This window comes from Triticum urartu, chromosome 3A, assembly GCF_056163025.1.
Source record: "Triticum urartu cultivar PI428250 chromosome 3A, HENAU_Tu73, whole genome shotgun sequence".
NCBI lineage: Eukaryota > Viridiplantae > Streptophyta > Magnoliopsida > Poales > Poaceae > Triticum > Triticum urartu.
In genome coordinates, this window is record NC_141875.1 from 366,876,026 (window position 1) to 366,903,039 (window position 27,014).

Here is a 27,014-nt window from a genome sequence, read left to right on the forward strand (position 1 = left end):
CAAATACCTTCTCTTGCCGGTGCACCTCATACTCAGTCATTTCTCGCTATTCAATTGTTCCGGAGTGCTCAAGATATCTCGAAGATTCGTGTTTCCCACTCTACATTCGTTCAATCTCTTTCGAGGACGTTATCTCATTCAAGCCATTTATTTCAACCGGTGAAATCTCTCTTTTAAATCGTTCTACGGTGTTTCTTTTGAGTGGGCCCTAACCCACAGGTTTTTTTTCCCAGGATCTTACCTGACTCTTCTAATTCTCCCGGAGATATCCGTAAAATTCTTTTTGAAGTTTGACGTAAGAATGAACTGTCATCAGTCAAATGTTTTTTGCCAAGATCTTTCAAATTCTTTTCATCATTGGTTCAACCTTTCCAATTTTAATTCCGGAGTACCTCACTAATTCATGGTGGTGTTTCAGTCGTCATTCTCATATTTTGAAGACCGAAGAAGAGTTTCTTTTAAATCTTGCCCCATTCTCTGCCATCCTCTCATAATTGTTTTGATTGTGAGAATTCTTTTCACCTATCCGGAGCAATTCAAGAGTCTTCTCAGTGTGTTATCCGGAGTCCACCAATTCAGTTTTATTCATTCTCAGCTGTCAGTTATCATTCTCCAATCTTACCGGTGCATCATTCAATATTCTCTAATCAGTTCATGATCTCTTCGTTCTCATGTATCTAAATCCTAGCAAGCATCTTCGTTCATTTGCTAATTCTTCCCGGTGTTTCTTTATCTTTTCTTCGTCCATTTTAAATTCTTACGGTGGTTCTTCAAGATTCTTCTTCCTTCGTTTATCATATCAATGCATTCGTGCTTTCCAAATTCTACCGGTGGATCGTTGAAGACCTTCTCAAGTTGAGCTATATCTATCTTCATCCTTGCTACGAGAATAAGTAGTATGCCAAATCCGTGGATTGTCATCAATTTAAATTGGTGAAGGATAAGCATAACATAATTCTTATTCTTGTTCATCCAAGTGATTAATTCCTTATTCCGAAGGTTCATTGAAAAATTCTCGGTTTCTTCGTTTCATCTTCTATTTTTCCCGGAGTTCCAACCTTTTTCAATTACTTCACCATGGAGATTCATTTAAATCGGTACAAGGATTCACCTTGTGTTTTCAACTTCTCTTTCTTTTCGTTTGATCAGTCTTTTATTACCGGAGTTCTTCGAGAGTTTCTTCATGGTGGCTCATCAAGGAGTTAATTCATTCTCGAAGTGTTCATCGAGATTCTTTTCAGAGGAGTTCAAGCTTTCTTCTTGCAATCCGGAGTGCAATTCCTTCTACCATATCAGTTGAGGGGGTGTTATGTCATTCTTGATAATTTGAGTTCATGTCTCATGATTCACATGTTGTTAAGAATGAGGTATTTAAAACCCATCAATCGCGTAATGGGAGTTATCTTGGGTTATAGTTCACCTAAAGCCTTCCCTAAGGATTGTTGCTATTATGGTGCTCATAAATGACTCAAGTTCGTTTATCCTCCCGGTGAAATAGCTTCTCGTCTCCTTGTAATATAAATCCAATCAAATCTTTTCCGTGAGTGGCAGGTTGTCACCTCATAATTTGAGATGTACTCCATAAGACCATATCAAGCTTATTCTTTTCGTTGTTGGCTTTCCAATAACTCCGTTCAACCCTTCTCCTAAAGGTGCCTTTTCAAGCTCATTTCTGGCAGAAGTTGGTATTTTCTTCTCCATTCTCCAATGGAAATTATCTATCTTCTATTCTTCCGTTCCGGAGGCATTGTGATGTTGCTCTCCTCAGCCCATCTTCTCGGATTGTCAGGACCATGTTTTGATCGTGCTTATCCTTTTAACCGGAGTATTGTGTCCCTTTGCTCAAGCTCTTTCATTTTATCAAGTTTTTCATCTCTTTTAAACCGGAGTGCTGTCCGAGATCTTTCTTACCCATTGTGCCATTCTTTCAATAGTTTCAGAGGCAGTGTATTGTTGTTTTCATCAAGTATCCCCTAATCTTGTCAAATTCATGTTCAGTTCCTTCCATTTTCACTCGAAGTGCTACCCAAATCATACCATTCTTTTCCCCTCTATCTTGTTTTAACCGGAGTGTCATACGAATTTGTTCTTCCTTGTTCCTCTTCCCTACCGGAGTGCTTTCAACTTTGTTCTACTTCGTTGCATTCTTACTTTCAAGTTTTTCAACTTCTGGAGGTTCTTTGGTTTCACTCGCTTGTCAAAGGAGCAACTTAGTTTTACCTCTTCTCTTTCTCTTCCGTTTTCCCTCCGGTGCCATACTAGATCTCGGGACGAGATCCTCTCGTAGTGGTGGAGTGTTGTAACGCCCCGAGACCGATGTGCCAGGTGTCGTCCAGTTATTCGCCAGCGTTGCCATGTCATTCGCTTGCGTGTTGCATCTTTTTCATGTCATCATGTGTATTGCATCATCATGTTTTCAAAATGTGCATTCGTCCGGGTTCTCCGAGTTCTCTCCGTTGTCCGTTCTGAGCCCAGACACACTTGCACGCGCCCGCGACATGTCCGAAATATTATTTTATAAGTGGCCGGAAAATGTTCTTGGAATGGGGTGAAAGTTGGCATGCGGTGTTGTTATGTTGCCGGTAGACCTCCTGCCAAATTTCATCGCATTCGGAGTCCGTTTGACGCCCCAACGGATAACTATAGCGGCAATAGTAGCCGGTCTTTACGTCGGACGTTTTCGGTCTCCGGAAACAGTTGCCGGGCTGCACTCCTTCCCTCTCATCTCAGCCCAACCTCCTCTTCACAGCCCACCAAACCCCACTCCGACCGGAGCCATCGGATCGCGATCGGAGGGTCCGAAAACCCCACTAAATCCCCTAACCCTAGCTCTTTTGCTATATATGGATACCCCCTTGTCCATTTTAGGCAACCTAGCCACCCCCTACCCTCAGCCGCCACCTCCCACCCCGTTTTCAGCACCGGACGCCCCTTCTCCGCCACTTGGCGCCGTCCCTGAGGGTAGAAGCCGCCAGCGCCGCCGCTCCTGGCCATCCATGATGCGCCATGTCACCCCTCCAGCGCCCCCATCCATCGCGGCCCGCTCAGGCACGTGCGGGGCCCGCCCGAGCCCATCCAGGGCCTGAGCGCCTCCCGCTTCCTCGCTCCCGATTTGATTCGAGGGGAGGAGCCCCTCGATCCAGAGCCCCGCCGCCGTCTCGATTTGCCTTGCTTCGCCGGCCACCTGAGACGCCGCCGACGAGCACCAGCAGGCCGTTCACGCCGCCCTGCTCCTTCCCCATCTCCTTTATCCCTTGCTCTTCCTCTACTCTAAGCCATGCGCTGCCGCCATTTTTGCAGGAGCCACCGCCGAGCTCATCGCCGGCCTCCTCGGCCTCGCCCGTCACTGTTGACCGCGTCCGGTGCCGGATCCGAGCTCCCCACGCGCCGATCTGCTCGTTCCCAGCCTTCCCCGCCTTGCCCCGTCGACATCCTTGCCGGACCACCGCCGCCGCCACGCCTGTTCCTGCCTCTGCTTCGAGTAGGAGGAGCTCGCCCGTCACCGTTGACCGCGTCCGCATGGGCTGCGTCTCCGCGGCCCAGATCCGCCGGCCCACCACCCTGCTCCCCCTTCGGCCTGTTGGCCCGATGTGAGCAGCCCCTCCAGCGCCTCCCCTATGCACTTTTGGGCCTGCTAGTTTCCGCCCATGGCATGTTTTTTTTTGTTCTACGATTTTCCCATTTATCGAGAGACTGCAGTTTTTCAGAAAACCCCTTTAGGTTCATGCATATAATAACTCCACAACCGTGCATCAGATCTAAATAAATTATATATGAAACTTGCTTAGAATTTCATCTAGTTTCATAATATGCAACTTTCATCTATGTTTGAAATGTTTTAAATGCTGTTTGAGTAAATTTGCTCCTATCTCATGCTAAAATGGTTTAATTCATAACTAAATAACCGTAACTCGGAATCTAACAAACTTTATATGTAAATGGGATAGAATAATGCCTAGTTTAACATGGTGACCTTTATTTGCATGTTAAACAACTCTAAAATTGTGTTTAGGGCAGTACAGTACCAAATCTATAATATGCTCATGAGGAGTTTCCGGACTTGTTGTTTTGTGGTTCCGGCCTCATTTAAACTTGCCTAGTTAGATAGTTTCATTATGTTTCACCTCTTGCCATGCTAACAACATTTAATATTGTTGGGTACATAAACGAGATTTGAACTAAATAATTGATGTGGTGTTCCGTCAATATGCAACCCGTTGCATATTGTGCTCCACTTAATTTGTAGGATTGCTTGTGCACTTTGCCATGCCATGCCTCACTAAACCGGACATGCATCATACTTGGTTGTGCATCATGCTATGTTGATGTGGTGGTTGTTTACTATGTTGTGTGTTTCTTTCCGGTGTTGCTTCTTCGGGTTGGTTCCAGTAATGTCGCGTTTGTGAGGAACCGTTCGACTACGTCCATTTGTCTTCTTCATGGACTCGTTCTTCTTCCTTGCGGGATTTCAGGCAAGATGACCATACCCTCGAAATCACTTCTATCTTTGCTTGCTAGATGCTCGCTCTTTTGCTATGCCTATGATGCGATACCTACCACTTGCTTATCATGCCTCCCATATTGTTGAACCAAGCCTCTAACCCACCTTGTCCTAGCAAACCGTTGATTGGCTATGTTACCGCTTCGCTCGGCCCCTCTTATAGCGTTGTTAGTTGCAGGTGAAGATTGAAGTTTGTTCCTTGTTGGAACATGCAGATGTTGTTCCTTGTTGGAACATGTTTACTTGTTGGGATATCACTATATATCTTATTTAATTAATGCATCTATATACTTGGTAAAGGATGGAAGGCTCGGCCTTATGCCTGGTGTTTTGTTCCACTCTTGCCGCCCTAGTTTCCATCATATCGGTGTTATGTTCCCGGATTTTGCGTTCCTTGCGCGGTTGGGTAATAATGGGAACCCCTTGATAGTTCGCCTTGAATTAAAACTTCTCCAGCAATGCCCAACATTGGTTTTACCAATCGCCACCTAACCTTTTCTTTCCCTTGGGTCGGCCAGCCCAAGGGTCATCTTTATTTTACCCCCCCCCCCCGGGCCAGTGCTCCTCTGAGTGTTGGTCCAAACTAGAGTCATGTGCAGCGCCCCCTCGGGGAAACTCGAGGTTTGGTTTTAGTTTTATGGAGCGCTCATCTGAGTGTGCCCTGAGAACGAGATATGTGCAGCTCCTATCGGTATTTGTCGGCACATTCGGGTGGCTTTGCTGGTCTTGTTTTACCATTGTCGAGAAGTCTTGTAACCGGGATTCCGAGCCTGATCGGGTCTTCCTCGGAGAAGGAATATCCTTCTTGACCGTGAGAGCTTGTGATGGGCTAAGTTGGGACACCCCTGCAGGGATTTGAACTTTCGAAAGCCGTGCCCGCGGTTATGGGCAGATGGGAATTTGTTAATGTCCGGTTGTAGAAAACCTGAACTTGACCTTAATTAAAATGAATCAACAGCGTGTGTAACCGTGATGGTCTCTTTCCGGCGGAGTCCGGGAAGTGAACATGGTGTTGGAGTTATGTTTGACGTAGGTTGTTCTAGGATCACTTCTTGATCTTTATAGCTTCTCGACCGTGCTTTGCCTTCTCTTCTCGCTCTCTTTTGCGTATGCTAGCCACCATATATGCTAGTCGCTTGCTGCAGCTCCACCTCATACCTTTACCTTACCCATAAGCTTAAATAGTCTTGATCGTGAGGGTACGAGATTGCTGAGTCCCCCTGACTCACAGATACTTCCAAAACCAGGTGCAGGTGCTGATGATGCCAGTCCAGGGGATGCGACCGAACTCAAGTGGGAGTTCGACGAGGATTCAGGACGTTATTATGTGTCTTTTCCGGACGATCAATAGAGGAGCCCAGTTGGGGCGATCAGGGATCTTATGCATTTGGGGTTGTCTTTATTTAGGTTCCGTAGTCGGACCTTGATTGTATTCTGGATGATGTAATGCTATATTTATGTATTGTGAGAAGTGGCGATTGTAAGCCAACTCTTTATATCTTTCTTATTCAGTACATGGGATGTGTAAAGATTACCCCTCTTCCGACATGCCTACTATGCGGCTATGCCTCTAAGTCGTGCTCCGACACGTGGGAGATATAGCCGCATCGTGGGTGTTACAACAACTAACCCTATGGTGTGATCCACGCGCGCTCATATGATGGGCACCAAAGGACAATAACATAACCACAAGCAAATTAAATCAATCATAGTAATTCACCAATCACCGATAGGACAACGAAAATCTACTCAGACATCATAGGATGGCAACACATCATTGGATAATAATATGAAGCATAAAGCACCATGTTCAAGTAGAGGGTATAGCGGGTTGTGGGAGAGTGGACCGCTGTAGATAGAGGGGGGAAGGCGATGGAGATGTTGGTGGAGATGGCGTAGGTGTTGGTGAAGATCGCGGTGATGATGATGGCCCCGGCGGCGTTCCGGCGCCACCATAAGATAGGAGGAGAGGGGCCCCCCTTCTTCTTCTTCTTCCTTGACCTCCTCCCTAGATGGGAGAAGGGTTTCCCCTCTGGTCCTTGGTCTCCATGGCATGGGAGGGGCGAGAGCCCCTCCGAGATTGGATCTGTCTCTCTGTCTCTCTCTGTTTCTGCGCTCTGGGATTATGTCCTTTCACCGTTTCTTATATATCCGGAGATCCGTAACTCCGATTGGATTGAAACCTTCGCCCAGATTTTTCTCCGAAAATTAGCTTTCTTGCGGCCAAAGAAGAGCAGCAACCGCCTTATGGGGCTCCCACGAGGGTCAGGGGCGCGCCCAGGGGGGCAGGCGTGCCCCTTGCCTCGTGGCCCCCTCGGGCACCTTCTCGCGTTGATTCTTCTTCCCATATTTCACAAATATTCCAAAAATATTCTCCGTCCATTTTTATTCCGTTTGGACTCTGTTTGGTATGGGGTTTCTACGAAACATAAAACATGCAACAAACAGGAACTGGCACTGGGCACTGGATCAATATGTTAGTCCCAAAAATAGTATAAAAAATTATCAAAAGTATATGAAAGTTGTATAATATTGGCATGGAACAATAAAAAGTTATAGATACGACGGAGACGTATCAGCATCCCCAAGCTTAATTCCTGCTCGTCCTCGAGTAGGTAAATGATAAAAAAGATAATTTTTGATGTGGAATGCTACCTAGCATAATCTTGATCATATATCTAATCATGGCATGAATATTAAGACACGAGTGATTCAAAGCAATAGTCTATCATTTGACATTAAGACAATAATACTTCAAGCATACTAACCAAGCAATTATGTCTTATCAAAATAACATAGCCAATGAAAGCTCATCCCTACAAAATCATATAGTCTGGCTATGCTCCATCTTCACCACACAAAGCATTCAAATCATGCACAACCCCGGTGACAAGCCGAGCAATTGGTTCATACTTTTTAACGCGCTTCAGCCTTTTCAACCCTCACGCAATACATGAGCGCAAGCCATGGACATAGCACTATGGGTGGAATAGAATATGATGATGGAGGTTTGTGTGAAGAAGCCAAAAAAGGAGAAATCAACGGGCTATGGAGATGCCCATCAATTGATGTCAATGTGAGGAGTAGAGATTGCCATGCAACGGATGCACTAACAGCTATAAGTGTATGAAATCTCAAACTGGAAACTAAGTGGGTGTGCATCCAACTTGCTTGCTCATGAAGACCTCGGGCATTTGAGGAAGCCCATCATCGGAATATACAAGCCAAGTTCTATAATGAAAATTCCCACTACTATATAAAAGTGATAACTCAAGAGACTCTCTATATGAAGAACATGGTGCTACTCTGAAGCACAAGTGTGGTAAAAGGATAGTAACATTGCCCATTCTCTCTTTTTCTCTCTTTTTTCTTTTTTTCTTTTTTTGGTGGGCTTCTTTGGCCTCTTTTTTTATTTGGGCTTCTTTGGCCTCTTTTATTTTTATAACCTCACATGGGACAATGTTCTAATAATGATGATCATCACACTTTTATTTACTTACAACTCAATATTACAACTCGATGTCTAGAACAAAGATATGAATGCCTCCGGCGGTGTACCGGGATGTGCAATGATCTAGCATAGCAATGACATAGAAAACGGACAAGCCATGAAAACATCATGCTAGCTATCTTACGATCATGCAAAGCAATATGACAATAAATGCTCAGGTCATGTATATGATGATGGAAGTTGCATGGCAATATATCTCGGAATGGCTATGGAAATGCCATGATAGGTAGGTATGGTGGCCGTTTTGAGGAAGGTATATGGTGGGTTTAAGGTACCGGCGAAAGTTGCGCGGTACTGGAGAGGCTAGCAATGGTGGAAGGGCGAGAGTGCGTATAATCCATGGACTCAACATTAGTCATAAAGAACTCACATACTTATTGCAAAAATCTATTAGTCATCGAAACAAAGTACTATGCGCATGCTCCTAGGGGGATAGATTGGTAGGAAAAGACCATCGCTCGTCCCCGACCGCCACTCATAAGGAATACAATCAATAAATACCTCATGCTCCGACTTCATTACATAACGGTTCACCATACGTGCATGCTATGGGAATCACCAACCTCAACACAAGTATTTCTACTAATCCACAACTACCCACTAGCATGACTCTAATATCACCATCTTTATATCGCAAAACTATTGCAAGGAATCAAACATATCATATTCAGTGATCTACAAGTTTTATGTAGGATTTTATGACTAACCATGTGAATGACCAGTTCCTGTCATCTCTCTAAATATATATAAGTGAAGCAAGAGAGTTTAATTTTTTCTACAAAATATATGCCCATGCTCTAACAAATATAAGTGAAGCAAAAGAGCATTCTACAAATGGCAGTTTTGAGGAAGATATAATGAGGCTTATGTGTGATAGAGCGTATCGTATCACGGGGTTTGGATGCACCGGCGAAGTTTGCACCAACTCTCGAGGTGAGAAAGGGCAATGCACGGTACCAAAGAGGCTAGCAATGATGGAAGGGTGAGAGTGCGTATAATCCATGGACTCACATTAGTCATAAAGAACTCATATACTTATTGCAAAAGTTTATTAGCCCTCGAAGCAAAGTACTACTATGCATGCCCCTAGGGGGATAGATTGGTAGGAAAAGACCATCGCTCGTCCCCGACCGCCACTCATAAGGAAGACAATCAATAAATACCTCATGCTCCAACTTCGTTACATAACGGTTCACCATACGTGCATGCTACGAGACTTGCAAACCTCAACACAAGTATTTCTCATTTTCACAATTACTCAACTAGCACGACTCTAATATCACCACCTTTATATCGCAAAACTATTGCAAGGAATCAAACATATCATATTCAGTGATCTACAAGTTTTATGTAGGATTTTATGACTAACCATGTGAATGACCAATTCCTGTCAACTCTGTAAATAGATATAAGTGAAGCAAGAGAGTTTAATTCTTTGTACAAAAGATATGCCCATGCTCTAACAAATATAAGTGAATCAAAAGAGCATTCTACAAATGGTGGTTTTCTATGTGAAGAGAAACAGGCAATCCAAACTTCAAATGATATAAGCGAAGCACATGAAGCATTCTATAAAGCCATACTCAAAAGATTTAAGTGAAGTGCAAAGATCATTCTATAAATCAACCAAGGACTATCTCATACCAGCTTGGTGCATAAAATAAAAATGAAAACTAAATGCAAAAGACGCTCCAAGATTTGCACATATCGCATGAGCGAAACGAATCCGAAAACATACCGATACTTGTTGAAGAAAGATGGGATGCCTTCCGGGGCATCCCCAAGCTTCGACGCTTGAGTCTCCTTGAATATTTACTTGGGGTGCCTTGGGCATCCCCAAGCTTGAGCTCTTGCCTCTCCTTCTTCTCCACACATCGAGACATCCTCGATCTTTGAACACTTCATCCACACAAAACTCAACAGAAAACTCGGTAAGATCCGTTAGTATAATAAAGCAAATCACTACTCTAAGTACTGTTGCAAACCAATTCATATTTTGTTTTTGCATTGTAGCTACTGTAATATAAATTTTCCATGGCTTAATCCATGGATATAAATCGATAGTTTCATCAAAACAAGCAAACTATGCATCAAAAACAGAATCTGTCTAAAACAGAACAGTCTGTAATAATCTGAACATTCACCATACCTATGGTACTCCAAAAATTCTACCAAAATTAGGAAAAATAAATGATTTTTATAGAAAGACAGTGCAAAAAGTTTCAGAACCTTTGACGTTCCAGTAAATAATGTAAAATCGCGCACTACAGCCAAAGTTTTTGTCCTGCATCGTACAAACCAACAAGCATTGTAAACATCCTAAAGGAAAACCTTGGCACATCATTTTTATAATACAATGGAATTGTACAAGGGGATAATTATTTTTGTTGAAAAGTTTCTGTAATCAAGATTCACAAAGTTTCTGTGAGCATGAACGAAGTTCAAGTAGCTCCCCCACTTCAACAATGCTTGTCTCTCTCACTTTCACTTTCCTTTTTGAAAAAGTTTTGGGTTACCCTCTTTATTTTTTTGTTTTTAAACTTTGTAAAATCACACAACAGAAATAAATGACTCTCTAAAACTTCCGGGTTGTCTCCCTGGTAGCGCTTTCTTTAAAGCCATTAAGCTAGGCATATAGTGCTCAAGTAATGGATCCACCCGGATCCCAAGGTATATCAAAGCCAGTTTTTAATTAACAATGATTTGTAATTTAGTAGTGAGCACAAAGTAACATATATCATGTAATGACGAAGTCTAACTCTCTTCCTATGCATCGGCATGTCATAAAAGAACAATTCATGCACATAAAGTAAAGGCCAATGCATAGTATAAACAGTTTCTTGCAATTTTTTCGTGTTGGAAACATAAAGAGGCGGAGATGTAGTTCCTCTCTGATAATAATTGCAAGTAGGAGCAGCAAGCACATGCATATTATATCTATCAAAATCATCATGTGTAATAGTAAAACGCAACCCATCAATATAATCCTTAATAAGGGTAAACTTCTCCGATATAGTGTAGTTGAGAGAATTCAAAAAGATAATAGGACTATCATGCGTGGGTGCAATAGCAACAATTTCATGTTTAACATAAGGAACTATAGCAAGTTCATCTCCATAAGCATAATTCATATGGGCATCTTGGCCACAAGCATAGCAAGCATCATCAAAAAGGGATATTTCAAAAGAATCAACGGGATCATAACAATCATCATAGCATTCATCCTTCGGTAAGCACGAAGGGAAATTAAACAATGTATGAGTTGAAGAGTTACTCTCATTAGAAGGTGGGCATGGGTGATCAATCCGCTCTTCCTCCTTTTTTTCTTCGCTCTCCTCCTCATCTTTTTCATCCAATGAGCTCACAATGTCATTAATTTCTTCTTCCATAGACTCCTGCAAAATATTAATCTCTTCTTGGACAACGGAGACTTTCTCAATAAACGCATCAATATCGGCATTGTATTCATAATTCTCATAGCAATATTTAAGGATAGCTAAATTTTCAGGTCTATAAACTGAATCATCAAAATCTTCGAACTCTTTAAACAAAGATTCAATTTCACATGCACCCTTAAAAGCAACAAATTCTTCTATTTGTTCCAAATCATAGTAATCATATATACCTCTAGCATAAGAAGCCAAGGTTTCATTATCATTAAATTTGCATGAAAAGGGAAGGTGTGGAGCCTTCGTCCTAGAGCAACAAGTATAATCATATCTCAAGCATAGTTGCCTAGCATACCACTTCCAACATATAAATTTGATCCCATAATAGTTTCCCTTTTTGAGTCAAGCAATAATCCCTAAAGTATTCACGTTGATCCAACGTGTCTCCCATTACAAAATTGAATGGGGTTTTCTCGGGGTTATCAAAGTAGTACATGATATCTTTCACATAATGAGAATCGAGGGTTTTAGGAGGTTCCCCATCTCCATGAGTAGCAAGTAAACCTATTTTTTTGGTATTTCATGTTCCATATCCATAACTAAAGATAGAGAACAACTTAGAACAGCAAACAAAAATTACTTAGTGATAAAGTAAACAAGCACACACGAGAATATTCACCCCATGCTATAACTCCCCAGCAACGGCGCCAGAAAAAGGTCTTGATAACCCACGAGTATAGGGGATCAATTGTAACCTCTTTCGATAAGTAAGAGTGTCGAACCCAACGAGGAGCTAAAGGTAGAACAAATATTCCCTCAAGTTCTATCGACCACCGATAAAACTCTACGCACGCTTAACGTTCGCTTTACCTAGAACAAGTATGAAACTAGAAGTACTTTGTAGGTGTTGTTGGATAGGTTTGCAAAATAATAAAGAGCACATAAATAAAAACTAGGGGTTGTTTAGATAAAGAAGCAATAAAGTTAGTATAGCGAGTGTGGAAAAGTGGTGGTAGGAGTTGCGAATTGTCCCTAAGCAATTGACTACTTTACTAGACCGATAGCAAGTTTTATGTGGGAGAGGCCACTGCTAGCATGTCATCCCTGACTTGGAATTCTATGCACTTATGATTGGAACTATTAGCAAGCGTCCGTAACTACTAACGTTCATTAAGGTAAAACCCAACCATAGCATTAAGATATATTGGTCCCCCTTCAATCCCGTATGCATCAATTTCTATGCTAGGTTGAAGCTTCTGTCACTCTTGCCCTCCAATACATAGTCCTATCAACATACAACTAAACCTATGGTGTGATCCACGCGCGCGCTCATATGATGGGAACCAAAGGACAACAACATAACCACAAGCAAATTAAATCAATCATAGTAATTCACCAATCACCGATAGGACACCGAAAATCTACTCAGGCATCATAGGATGGCAACACATCATTGGATAATAATATGAAGCATAAAGCACCATGTTCAAGTAGAGGGTACAGCGGGTTGTGGGAGAGTGGACCGCTGTAGATAGAGGGGGGAAGGTGATGGAGATGTTGGTGGAGATGGCGTAGGTGTTGGGGAAGATCGCGGTGATGATGATGGCCCCGGCGGCGTTCCGGCGCCACCGGAAGAGAGGGGGAGAGGGCCCCCCTTATTCTTCTTCTTCTTCCTTGACCTCCTCCCTAGATGGGAGAAGGGTTTACCCTCTGGTCCTTGGTCTCCATGGCATGGGAGGGGCAAGAGCCCCTCCGAGATTGGATCTGTCTCTCTGTCTCTCTCTGTTTCTGCGCTCTGGGATTCTGCCCTTTCACCGTTTCTTATATATCCGAAGATCCGTAACTCCAATTGGATTGAAACCTTTGCCCAGATTTTTCTCCGAAAATTAGTTTTCTTGCAGCCAAAGAAGAGCAGCAACCGCCTTACGGGGGCCACGAGGGTCAGGGACGCGCCCAGGGGGGTATGCACGCCCCCTGCCTCGTGGCCCCCTCGGGCACCTTCTCACGTTGATTCTTCTTCCCATATTTCACAAATATTCCAAAAAATATTCTCCGCCCGTTTTTATTCCGTTTGGACTCTGTTTGGTATGGGGTTTCTGCGAAACATAAAACATGCAATAAACAGGAACTGGCACTGGGCACTGGATCAATATGTTAGTCCCAAAAATAGTATAAAAAGTTGCCAAAAGTATATGAAAGTTGTATAATATTGGCATGGAACAATAAAAAATTATAGATACGACGGAGACGTATCAGAGGACAAGGTGTGGAAGTCCAGCTTTTGACGGATGACGGAGGACATGGCCTTACGGTAAGGCATCATGGCTTTGAGAAATTTCCGCTTGATCCAATTGTCGTTTGTATCCTTGCTCCCATGATCTCGGAGTGAGACCGCGAGTGTGGTTAGTCTCCGGTAGAGCTCACGAGGTTCTTCACCTTCATTCATAGCAAATTCATTGGCTTCATCTTGCACCACTTCATAGTTGGAGCGTTGAATACTTGCGCTTCCCTTGTAAAGGGAAACAACATAGTGCCATGCTTCCTTTGCCATGGTGAATGGTTGGAGATGCGCAATATCTTAGGGAGGGATTGCATCTTGGATGAAGAAGAGAGCATTCTCATTGAATTGATGATTTGCGGTTCTCTTGGGATGAAGTTGCTTGGGTCATGCGGATAGAAACCTTGCTCAATGATTCTCCAAAGGTTAGTATTAACATGATTTAAATGACGTTTAAAGCGATAGACCCAAGCGTCAAAATCCTCATTTTTCACAATCTTAGGAGGAGAACTGGCATGATTTAAATGAGTGGAGGGAATAGGTCCTCCATAGGTAAGTGGAGGTTCCACATGGGCAAATATGCCATTTCCACTTTTACCACCAGAAAAAGGAACTTTATCACTAGAAGCTTCCCCCTTGTCGGAGTTAGCAACCGTCACCTTGTTAGTGGGATCAACTACTTCCAATGGTGCGGTGGACAATTAAGACCATCAAGAAAATCCTTAAGCACGCCTTTGACCTCGGCCGTCATGGAGGTTTTAAATGTGTCCAAGGCCACATTGAGCTCCTCACGTGAGACCGAGGTTCCCTCATCGGCCGTAGACGAGGACGGAATCACACTAGGGTGCTCCTCCTCACTGTCTACGGTGTCAACCATGCTCTTCAGATGGCAAAGTCCTTAATAAAGAGACGAGGCTTTGATACCAATTGGAAGGATCGATATAGTTGACTAGAAGGGGGGGTGAATAGGCAACTTACAATTTTTAGCTTTTATTTACCAATTTATAAACTTTGCATCAAAGTAGGTTGTCTAGATATGCAACTAGGTGAGCAACCTATATGATGCAACAACAATAAGTACACAAGCAAGCAAGGGATGTAACACAAGATAAGCTTTCACGAGTAAAGGGATGAGATAACCAAGAGTGGAGTCGGTGAAGACGAGGATGTGTTACCGAAGTTCCTTCCCTTTGAGAGGAAGTACGTCTCCGTTGGAGCAGTGTGGAGGCACAATGCTCCCCGAGAAGCCACTAGGGCCACCGTATTCTCCTCACGCCCTCACACAATGCGAGATGTCGTGATTCCACTATTGATGCCCTTGAAGGCGGCGACCGAACCTTTACAAACAAGGTTGGGGTAATCTCCACAACTTAATTGGAGGCTCCCAACAACACCACGAAGCTTCACCACAATGGAGTATGGCTCCGCGATGACCTCAACCGTCTAGGGTGCTCAAACACCCAAGAGTAACAAGATCCGCGAGGGATTAGTGGGGGGAATCAAATATCTCTTGGTGGATGTGTAGATCTAGGCCTTCTCAACCAATCCCTAGGAGATCAACAAGTTTGATTGGCTAGGGAGAGAGATCGGGCGAAAATGGAGCTTAGAGCAACAATGGAGCTTGGGGGTGGAAGAGGTAAGTCAACTCGGAGAAAAAGACTCCCCTTTTATAGTGGAAGAACAAATCCAACTGTTATCCACCAACTCAGCCTGCGACGCACGGTACTACCACACCGGAGACACGGTACTACCGCCAGGGCCGCGATACTACCACAAGGCACTGCAGTACTACCACCCACGCAGCAGTATCCAAAACAGCCCTGATGCGATGAAGCAGAGGGCGATAGAACGCTGGCGCGGTACTACCGCTCCCCCTTGCGGTACTACCGCAAGGCAGGGATAGTTTAGATTTGGGAAGGCACAGACATATAAAAATACATCCGTGGCAACTTCCGCTGAGTTTAGATCTATGCAAAAATCCGACACGATAGTACCGGAAGCCAGGAGCGGTACTACCGCGTAGGGCGCGGATGTAAAAAATTACATCCTCCCCTACTTCCGCTCGTGCTGTTGAGCTAGACCGGAGGCCACGGTACTACCGCGTCAGAGAAGCGGTACTACCGCGAGCACCTACGGTACTACCGTGCCCAAGGCCGGTACTACCGCAGGGGCCTGCGGTACTACTGCTCTGAGGAGCAGTACTACAGCATGCCCCAGTTCAGCAACACTTGAAGTCAATCATTTTGCAGAGATTCGGAGAAACGGAGAATGCTCCAAAGAGCCAAAGGAAAGGTGGTGCAAAAGGAACAGATGTGTACGTGTTGATTTCACCCAAACCTTTCCAACTCGGACCCCCTCTTAATAGTACGGCTTTCCTACGACTCAAACCACCAAAAAGAAACGTAGAGAAACGCCGTCTTCAATAGTCTTCGAGGGGCACCAAATCGTCTTGTCCCTAGACATGGTATATCTGAAATGCTCAATGCACACGATTAGTCCGCAATAGCATTGTTATCAACCACCAAAACTTCTAAGGGATAAATGTGCCCTTACACTTATTATATTTAATCATTCTCTCAAGATCTTGATCCTTCATAAACCAACTCATAAATCCAAGCATGACAATATTTGAGTTCCTCCATTGAACTCCAATTTGATCACATCTTGTACATCACATGGACTTCATATTGATCATACTTGATTCAATCATAGAGCTCAATCTTGATGCCTCGAACTCCACTTATTTTGCTTCTTCTTGATCTTCATCACTAGAACTCAATGATCTTGATGCACATATTGATGTTGATGGCATTCATTCTAAATCCACACAATCTTCTTCATACATTTGCCTATGAAACTCTCCTTCAAATACATCTCAATGAAACAAATTAGTCCATAGAGATTGTTATTAATTACCAAAACCACACATTGGGACTTCACCAATCTGGTCCATAGAAGTCCAAGCAAGTCTTCGCGGTGAGCAAGTTAAATGAAGAAGGGTAAACAAAAGAACAAGTCAAAGATGGATGCAAAAAGAAGCCTAATCCCCAGAAGAAGGCCTCCATATAGTGGAGGGAATCCCCTCCTAGCCCAAGTAGAAGCCAGTGAACTAAGGGACCAGATATTACTTAGTTCTATTGTCCCATCTTGTCATCTCAAGGATAGCCTTGATCATTTGTCAAAGGACTCGTATGATATAAATAGCCCTGCATGGGCATGCAACACATTCACTCCCACTTGAATAAACTCAAGAGAGTCACCCCTAGAGCTAAGGTTCCACCGTAGGCTAGGCCAATTGTCACTTTCAAGCACAAGTCGTGCAAGACTTAATTTGAAAGAACATCATACGCTACTTCAACGTCCCTAAAGAGAAAACTATGGATTATGGGATCTAATTTGACACACTATCATTTCAGGAGTTCTATGACTCAATTGAGACCCATGCACTTTGCCTTTGTTGCCTACCCCAAAAGCAACAACCTTGTTGAAAGAGTAAATGGGTTCATCCTTAAGGGCTCCGCCACATAAACAATGTCAAGCGCAAAGGAAGATGGGCAGACTAGCTACTCAGTGTATTCTAGGGCCTGCGAACTACCACCGACCACTCCACGGGCCAAACGCAGTTTGCCCTTGTTTACGACGCCAAAGTTGTTCTCTTGGCAAAACTCGGATATTGCTCTTTCCGCATGGGGAGTCTTCGCAAAGCAATGCCTCCAAATCACGAGTTGAACAACAACTTGCCAAGACGAGCTCCACCTAACCAAGATTGCTCACAACAAAGCCTTGGTAAAGCACGCCGCTTACAAGTAGAGCGCTACACGCTTCTACAACTCTCGAGTGAGGCCACGAGCTTTCCTCCAAGGAGACCTCGTCCTCAAGAAGGTTCTCAACCTCAAGCTTCAAGGAAAGATACAAACCAAGTGGGACGACATACCACATCTCCACCATACTAGGCATATCGCCTCGCCAACATGCAAGGTCATCTCAGCCATGCCTGGAACAGTGACAAGCTCTATATGTTCTATGCTTGAGCCCCTAAAAAAACGCATAGGCAAGGCATGTATCCTCCTTTCTCACAAACTTGAGAATTCGATGGATATCCTAAAAATCCTCCAAGGGCCATTCACATCAATATATCTCATATCAGTATCACAATCTAGATCTCCGCCACAATTAAGCGGCACCCTACAATAGAGCATGCCCCCAAAACCCTTATGCTAAGCCAAGAAGGATGTCACTAACTAAAGGTCTCCTCGTGAAGGGATGATCCGGGGACACACGTCATCCAATGCAAATTCCTATGTGCAACAAAGGACTAAAGATCTCCCCACTATCAAAATAGGCAAAGACAGACACCACACCCACATAAAAGTCCTAAAGCATAGCGAGCATGCCACTCACAATCTTCGGCGGCTATGAATTTCGATGGCCACAAACCACAATGATCCTGAGGAAAGAGAATCAACCCGATGGCCCAAGGCTAAAGCGCGAGTCTCAAAAAACGAAAGCAGATGTGTAGGGTGTGAACACTACTAGTGGGTCAACGATGCGCCCAAGTCAACCAAATGAGCTCTCCTCCTAATCATCCAACCACAAGTTGGTTCTAAAAGAAAACTATATCCATTCCTCCGACAAGTATTTCCGGACGGAGTGAGTATATGTTTATGCTTACAAAAACAGCTTTATTTTACTCAAAAAATAGCAGCTTTATTAGTTATTAAACTTGTGTTGTTTAGGAAGGCGCAAAACCCACCTTTTCATTTTTAGAAAAATAAGAAGCACATAAACAACACACACTTGCATGCCTATTTTCATTAAAAAAATAACGCTCAAAAATAAAAATAAAATATCCATGAGCTGCACGTTTAATGAACTTTGTACACAAGGTAAAAGGAGCTCAATGCATGCTCAACGGGTCATCATACTATATAAACGTTGATTATTGCAACAAAATCCAGAGGCCTGAAGGCTGAAGGTGAGTCTTAGATACCAACAAAACACCACACCGCGCACATCTCCAGACAGGCTACGCGAACAAAAACAGCCCCTTGGTTTTGGAGCAATCATTTACTGTGCGTGAGAATATCTCCAGAATAGACTCCACCATCATAATTTTGCATCTAAAAGGAACCGTTTCCTAGAGACTGGAGTTACTCAAAAAATTTGGCTACGAAATGTCGACGTATCAGCACGCCAAGCCATACTATTTGTGCCAGCTAACAGCGCTAGATTGACAATAAAATATACCCTTACTGGAATTGCAGGGGGAGAAAAAAAAACATCCAAGGCCAGCAGGAGAACTGATGAAATCACCACAAACGAGGGAGAGAGTCTGCCCTGATGATCTCCTTGAGAAGAGCCTTCTCCTCATTGATTTTGTTCTTCTCAGCAGCGTCACGTGGTTTGCTCTTCCGCTTCTCTTCCAGCATCCACTTGTAGACCTGGCGCTGCTCATCTTCGGATAAAGGTGGGAGTACTCTTTTCGGCGGAGGAGCAGGCTCTGCAGGCTTAGCAACTGCAACAGGTGGGGCTGACAATGCTGCTGCAGCTGCTGCTGCTGCTGCGGTCTCAGCATTTTTCTTGTCCTGGTCTCGTTTGTAGGTCTTTGCAAATACATAAACTGCATGTTACAAGGATGTCAACTTACTGAAAGATGTGGGTAAACATCAGATAGAACAATAGTAAACCATACCGTGCACCAGTTTCAATCATAATGCAGAAGGCATACCTACATGGATTGACTACGGTAAGTTCTTTAGCGCACCTCGGTATAAACTAGGTCCTTGAATTATTAAGTGAAATCGTGACCAAGGCACATAAAAGAGAAAATGATGGGAGTGCAATGACAAAAATACCTTCAACAGAAAATTAGTATGTATGTATGTATCATATAGCAAGCTCAACTAATACTTGCCTTAGGAGCGGCATTTGGTTATCAGTGGGCCTTCACAGGCATGAGCCAACTGAACAGTAGCAACAGCACTAAATAATGATGTAGTAGTGGCAATGTTGTGGCATAGTGGCCATAAACTGGAAATGTGCAAGTTCTCAATAGACTTAGCCAAAACTCAATTTTAGTTTTGCCTCCTTTACCACATATTTTCTCTCTTGTAACCAAAACAAACTGCAGCCTACTCAATGCATTATGTTTCTCTGCTGCAACCACAGTAATCCTTGCAAAGCTATGGGTTTCTGTTTCGAAAATAGAAGGGAAAACACCTGAAGGTTGCTACCAATTGTTTTGTGTTTTGATCGAAACAGAAATAATTTGTTTTGCACTTTCTTACCACATACTACATCCCTCATTTAATCTTGTCTTAAGTCAAAGATTTTAAGATTGACCAAGTTTATAGAAACAAATATCAATATCTAGAATACAAAATTAATATAACTACATCTGTGATGAAATATGTTTCCATAATGTATTTATTGTGTATTGTCGACGTAGATAATTTTTTAAAACGACAGAAATACGCATGTATACATGGAAGGAGTATTTTTCAAATCGTGATCATGTATCCTCAATGAAAAAATAGCATGCTATAGCAAAATAGCGCCAGCCATAAATCCCGCTATTAGCATGCTATATCGCACTATAGCATTCTATTAGCGAGACATTGTACACTGCTTTATTTAGCGAGCCATTCCTAGCACGCCATAGTGTGCTATTTTTTTCAGTGTGTATGCTACAGTATGTTCATTACTTTTAAGAGAAAATATATCATGCCACAACTAAAAAAGGTAACGACAGCACTGTGCTTGTTGGCAATGTTGTAGCTGGCATAAATTGGAAATTTGCAAATTCTCAATAGAATTAACCAAAACTAAAATAATAATTGCCTATCTTGTACCACCTTGCAATGCTATGGATTTCTTATCCAAAACAAGGGGGGAAAGCCCTGAAGGTTGCTAACGACTGTTTTGCGCTTTCTTACCACATACTCCCTCCTTCCACTTATACCTATTAATCCTGTCTTAAGTCAAAACATTTCTAAGTTTGACCAAACTTATAGAAACAAATATCAACATCTAAACCATAAAATGAATATCACTTGATCTATCAAGAAATATATTTCCATAATCTATGTATTGTGTATTGTAAATGTTGATTCTTTGTTCATAAACTAGGTCAAACTTGGGACAATATTAATAGGCCTTGTATACATGGAATGATGCAGCATTTCGAAAATCATGACCATGTACGCTACAGTACCTTGCTTTAAGAGAAATATATCCAGCCACGGGTGAAAGGTACAACAGCTCTGTGCTCTAAATGATATACTAGTAGCGGCAATGTTGTAGCTACCATAAACTGGAAATTTGCAAATTCTCAACAAATTTAAGCAAAACTGATTTTTTTGCCTATATTGTACCACATCTTTTCTCTCTTGCCCCCTAACAAACTGTAGCCTATCAGCGTATTCTGTTTCTATTCTGCAACCAAGTAATCCTTGCGATGCTATGGGTTTCTATTTCCAAGACAGAGGGGAAAAACCCTGAAAGTTCCTATCGATCATTCTGTACTTTCTTACCACATAATTGTCAAATCATGAACATGTATGCTACAGTACTTTCCTTATATGTCCTGCCACCCGTGAAAAAGGCAAAGTCCGTGATACAGATATGGGTTTATCTTTATAAAATAAATGCGACGTGGATCAGATCCCTGGAGTCTCACCATTCTGTAAGTAGAGTTCATCTCATTCTCACCTACGTATTACTTTCCTACCAAACAATAGAGTAAGCACATCTTGTTATAATTTTGATTATCACACCTAATTCAAGATAAATAGCAGGCGTAAAACTTCATATGTGTATTTTGGTTAAGGAAACACTAGAAGCAAACTGGGATGGCCCAGATGCACAATAATTAAGGACACGCAAGAGAGTTAGAGCTACTTCGCCGGCACAGACCACACCTTATCGTTTCTAGTAGCTAACAAGTAGAATTCACTGCGACCTATCAAGATTTAGTCTTTCCCAAGCCAATCTACACAGCGAAGAGCACCAAGAACCCTAAGCAGAGAGACTAGCAGAGTAGCAACTGAGACTGAACGAACCGTAGCGAGGTCAACGACACATTGTGGCACAAATGGAAAATGCAAGAGATCGAGTACGCGGGGGGGGGGGGGGGGGGGGGGGGGGGGGCCTCTCTCACCTCCGATGAAGATGTTGGTGGCGAGGAGGAAGGGGAAGACGCGGCGCATGATGGCCCCCTTCACCGGTGGCTGCGGCTGCGGCTGCGGCGCTTTCGGCGGCACAGCGGCCGGGTCGGGCTTGCCGGGAGTGGCCATCGCGACGAGGTCACGGGAATATCGCGGTGTCCGGGGCGACGGCAAGGGTGTTGGCGGCGGTGAGACCGAGACGACTGCGTGAAGGCTTTTTACTCTTCTCTCCGAACATGGCTTTAACGCTCGCCGTTCATTTTTTTTCTTTTTTCTTTTTCCTTTTTGAGAATTCGCTCGCCGTTCATCATGGTTGATTTTGGATGGTGAAACCAAAGATAGCCAACGGGTCGAGCCGGGCCGTGAGCTAGGCACGGCGGCCCAGCTTGCCCGTAAACGGGTCTGGCACGGCACATCATATGGAAGATTCGTTTATAAGCTGGTTGTGTCATGCCCGCCTCGTCTTTGTGACGGGCATGATAGATTAACTAAACAAGCCGATCTAGGGGCCCGTGTGGCCTTACAGGTTGTGGGACTTTCTTTGTCAATGTCTTTTATTCATGTCTAGGCTCTGGTTAAAGATAAAAACTCAATGTCTTACTTGTTTTGTATTGATTTGGGATGAAGTATAAACTATAGATGATCCACCATAAAATCGTTGTGTAGTCTACAAGCCCTACCCCGGTTTATATAGGTATGGGGGGAGGGGGTGTTTGGGGCTACAACCTAGTCGGTTACGTATTAAGGAGAACATGCTGTAAATGATCTCTAAACATTTTAGAGTATACGTCAAGTCTTCGGGAGGCTTCCTTCTGTACGCCATGGGGCCACCTTGACGTGGCCCACTGGCGAATCGACATGAGGGTCCTCAGGCCGACCCATCAGGCCGGGAATCGACTTGGTGAATGACCCCAATGTGATACACAGTCACACATAGATAATAAGACCATGCTTTGTATATCTAGTAACATTTGTGTACCAACTTGCAGTGACTAAGTCATGTAAGACTATCCCCATCACATCAATAAAGGAGTGAGCATGTTTTTCATTATTGATCCACACTTGGAACTTAAATCTATGTCTATTTGCAATGTGACCTCAATACTAGGGTCTTCATTTGTGGCAACACTAAACTTTTTAGCACAAATATTCTTGCAGAGCAAGGAATGTGCTGCGGGAAGTAATATCAAAACATATATTCCTTAGGACATTATTTGTTTCACAAATTGTGCAGAAATTGGGATAGATAATATGTTTTTGAAAAGAAAGAAATAGTAAGAAATATTTTATTTGCCATCCCAATATTAAGAGATCATGTGTCATTGAAAGGACAAAAATATTAACAAATAATTTATTGATTTCCACAAAATGTGTTATGCCAATACTAAGAGATAATTTTTTTTACCAAATATGAGCATTATTTCATATGCTAATATATCATTGTGTGAAAGGGAAATGTGGAAATATTTTTTTCTAATTTTATCTTGTTGTGCAAATATGAGTGTTATGGGAAGAACATTACATCAATAGTTTTCCTAATATAGCAAGAATTTCCTATTTTACGTCAATAGTGTGCATGGTACCTTTTATCCAAATGTAGCAATAGTATATTGGGAATATTTGTGGGCGCCTCTCTCACCTCCGGTGAAGATGTTGGTGGCGAGGAGGAAGGGGAAGACGCAGCGCATGATGGCCCCCTTCACTGGTGGCTGCGGCGCTTTCGGCGGCACAGCGGCCGGGTCGGGCTTGCTGGGAGTGGCCATCGCGACGAGGTCACGGGAATATCGCGGTGGCCGGGGCGACGGCAACGGTGTTGGCGGCGGTGAGACCGAGACGACTGCGTGAAGGCTTTTTACTCTTCTCTCCTTCGCATGGCTTTAACGCTCGCCGTTCATCTTTTTTTCTTTTTTCTTTTTTCTTTTTGAGAATTCGCTCGCCGTTCATCATGGTTGATTTTGGATGGGTGAAACCAAAGATAGCTAACGGGTTGAGTCGGGCCGTGAGCTAGGCATGGCGGCCCAGCTCGTCCGTAAACAGGCCTGGCACGGGACAGCATGTGGAAGATTCGTTTATAAGCTGGTTGTGTCATGCCCGCATGTGGGCTTTGTATTTGTGGCGGGCATGATAGATTAACTAAACAGGCCGATCTAGGGCCCCGTGTGGCCTTACGGGTTGTGGGACTTTTTTTGCCAATGTCTTTTATTCATGTTTGGGCTCTCGTTAAAGAAAAAAACTCAATGTCTTACTTGTGTTGTATTGCTTTGGGATGAAGTACAAACTATAGATGATCTACCATAAAATCGTTGTGTGTAGCCTACAAGCCCTACCCCGGTTTATATAGGTACTGGGGGGTGTCTGGGGCTACAACCTAGTTGGTTACGTATTAAGGAGAACATGTTGTAAATGATCGCTAAACATTTTAGAGTATACGCCAAATCTTCGGGAGGCTTCCTTCTGTACGCCATGGGGCCACCTTGACGTGGCCCACTGGCGAATCGACATGGGGGTCCTCAGGCCGACCCATCAGGCCGGGAATCGACTTGGTGAGTGACCCCAATGTGGTACACAGTCACACATAGATAATAAGACCATGCTTTGTATATCCAGTAACATTTGTGTACTAACTTGTAGTGATTAAGTCATGTAAGACTATCCTCATCCCATCAATAAAGGAGTGAACATGTTTTTCATTATTGATCCACACTCGAAACTTAAATCTATGTCTATTTGCAATGTGACCTCAATACTAGGGTCTTCATTTGTGGCAACACTAAACTTTTTAGCACAAATATTCTTGTAGAGCAAGGGATGTGCTGCGGGAAGTAATATCAAAACATATATTCCTTAGGACATTATTTGTTTCACAAATTGTGCAGAAATTGGGATAGATAATATGTTCTTGAAAAGAAAGAAATAGTAATAAATGTTTTATTTTCCATCCCAATATTAAGAGATCATGTGTCATTGAAATGACAAAAATATTAACAAATAATTTATTGATTTACACAAAATGTGTTATGCTAATACTAAGAGATATATTTTTACCAAATATGAGCATTATTTCATATGCTAATATATCATTGTGTGAAAGGGAAATGTAGAAATATTTTTTTCTAATTTTATCTTGTTGTGCAAATATGAGTGTTATGGGAAGAACATTACATCAATAGTTTTCCTAATATAGCAAGAATTTCCTATTTTACGTCAATAGTGTGCATGGTACCTTTTATCCAAATGTAGCAATAGTATATTGGGAATATTTGTTGAGTAACCAATATTTCAAATTTGCACTAAAGTAAAAGTATGTAGTTCTCAATCAATCATCGAATGTTTAATTTCACATCAATTGCATTACATCCAGATTAGTAGTAAGAAAAAATAGTCCACAACTTGTTCAAAAACCCTAACCCTCTAGCGCAAAGAGAGGCGATTCTGTGAACATGTTGTGTGAAGTCTGAAGCTCTCTACTAGGGTGAGAATGAAGGAATCGCCCATCTCTATGTGGACGCAAGAACCTAAAGTGTCCTCGCACTTTGGGCAGTACGAATGAAAACCCTTGAAATAGAATGAGGAAAAATGCATGCACGACGATTGCTGCTGGGGGGTTACCGACGACAGGTGGGCTGCGAACTATAAGAGATGGATGAAGATTTCACTTACCTAGTTCTCCATAAGAAAATCCAATAGGTCAGATGGTGGGTGGACTGCGAGCAACACTGGCAACAGTCGGTGCCGATAGGCGGCAGTGAGTGGCAGAGGCAAAAGGCGGTGGGTGGCGTTTGCCCATGGCTACAACCTGCGACGTGATTCGCCGAGAGCTTAGGGGTTTGGGCAGAGTTGTGAATGAGGAGATGAGTGAAGTGAGGTGTAGTGGGAGTGAAGAAGAAGGGGAGTGGGGGTGAGGGTTTTCTCAAGGTGATGGGACTTAGCGTAAGGTGATGGCCCACATGTCAGCAAGCTTAATGGGTGGCCCCTTTGTTATCGAGCATAAGGTGCAACCCCTTTTTCAGCGCATAAGGTATGATCCACCTGCGAGCGACCGAAATGAAGCAAAAAATAGAAGCCAAAAAAGTGTTGTCGGGGGCTCAAACCTGGTACCTATGAGTGTTGTGTGTGTGTGTGTGTGTGTCTAGTGCAGTAACACTAGGACACTGAATAATGAGCAGTGCAGTGGACTGTGTAGTTTCATGTTTAATGTGCAAGATTTCATACTAGAGTTGAAAATGTGCAACGAAGTTAGAGCATCTCCAGCCGTTTGCCCCCCAAGGGCGTTTTAAGGCGGGAAAGAGCGCCCCTTGGGGGCTTGCCGGTGCTATTTTTGGCGCGGGGGGGGGGGGGCTCCAAAATCCAGACGCCCCCAAGTTCGCCCCCCAGCCGCTGATATGTATTCGCCGTATCTATAATCTTTTATTGTTTCAGGCCAATATTCTACAACTTTTACATACTTTTGGCAACAATTTATATGATTTTCTTGGATTAACATATTGATCCAGTGCCCAGTGCCAGTTCCTGCTTGTTGCATATTTTTTGTTTCATAAAATATCCGTATCAAACAAAGTCCAAACATGATAAAATTTTACGGAGAATTATTTTGGAGTATATGTGATTTTTGGAAGCAGAATCTGCAAGACGATGCCCGAGGGGCCCACAAGCTCAAGGGGCGCGCCTGGCAAGCTTGTAGCCACCCCATAGGTGATGTCTACTACGCAATTTTATTCTTGTAGACACGTGTTGGGCCTCCAAGCGCAGAGTTTTGTAGGAAAGTAGCAATTTTCCCTCAAGTGGATGACCTAAGGTTTATCAATCCGTGAGAGGTGTAGGATGAAGATGGTCTCTCTCAAACGACCCTGCAACCAAATACAAGAAATCTCTTGTGTCCTCAACACACCCAATGCAATGGCAAATTGTATAGGTGCACTAGTTCGGCGAAGAGATGGTGATAAAAGTGTAATATGGATGGTGCAAATATATTTTTATAATCTGAATAAATAAAAACAGCAAGGTAGCAAATAGTAAACGGGCACAAAAACGGTATTTAAATGCTTAAAAACAAGGCCTAGGGTCCGTACTTTCGCTAGTGCAATGTCTCAACAATGCTAACATAGTTGGATCATATGATTATCCCTCAAAGTGTAACGAAGAATCACTCCCGAGTTCCTATTAACGGAGA

At 43.1% G+C, this 27,014-nt stretch overlaps 1 protein-coding gene across 1 annotated transcript; it reads right to left on the reverse strand.

Annotated features, from left to right (window-relative positions):
* Positions 1–18,710: 18,710 nt before the first annotated feature.
* LOC147979727 (uncharacterized) lies at positions 18,711–22,073 on the reverse strand. Its single transcript, XM_087547143.1, has 2 exons — positions 21,838–22,073; positions 18,711–19,299 (listed from the first exon to the last, which is right to left on the reverse strand). The coding sequence occupies exons 1-2, from the start codon at positions 21,971–21,973 to the stop codon at positions 18,989–18,991; spliced, it is 447 nt and encodes a 148-aa protein (XP_087403269.1). The 5' UTR covers positions 21,974–22,073; the 3' UTR covers positions 18,711–18,988.
* Between the last annotated feature and the right edge of the window lie 4,941 nt (positions 22,074–27,014).

Excerpts from the sequence above, each read along its gene's own strand:
- LOC147979727 (XM_087547143.1), bottom strand. The coding sequence starts at position 21,973 with ATGGCCACTCCCGGCAAGCCCGACCCGGCCGCTGTGCCGCCGAAAGCG. Across the intron at positions 19,300-21,837 it reads CACCAACATCTTCATCGGAG|TTTATGTATTTGCAAAGACC; the intron begins GTGAGAGAGGCC and ends TGTAACATGCAG.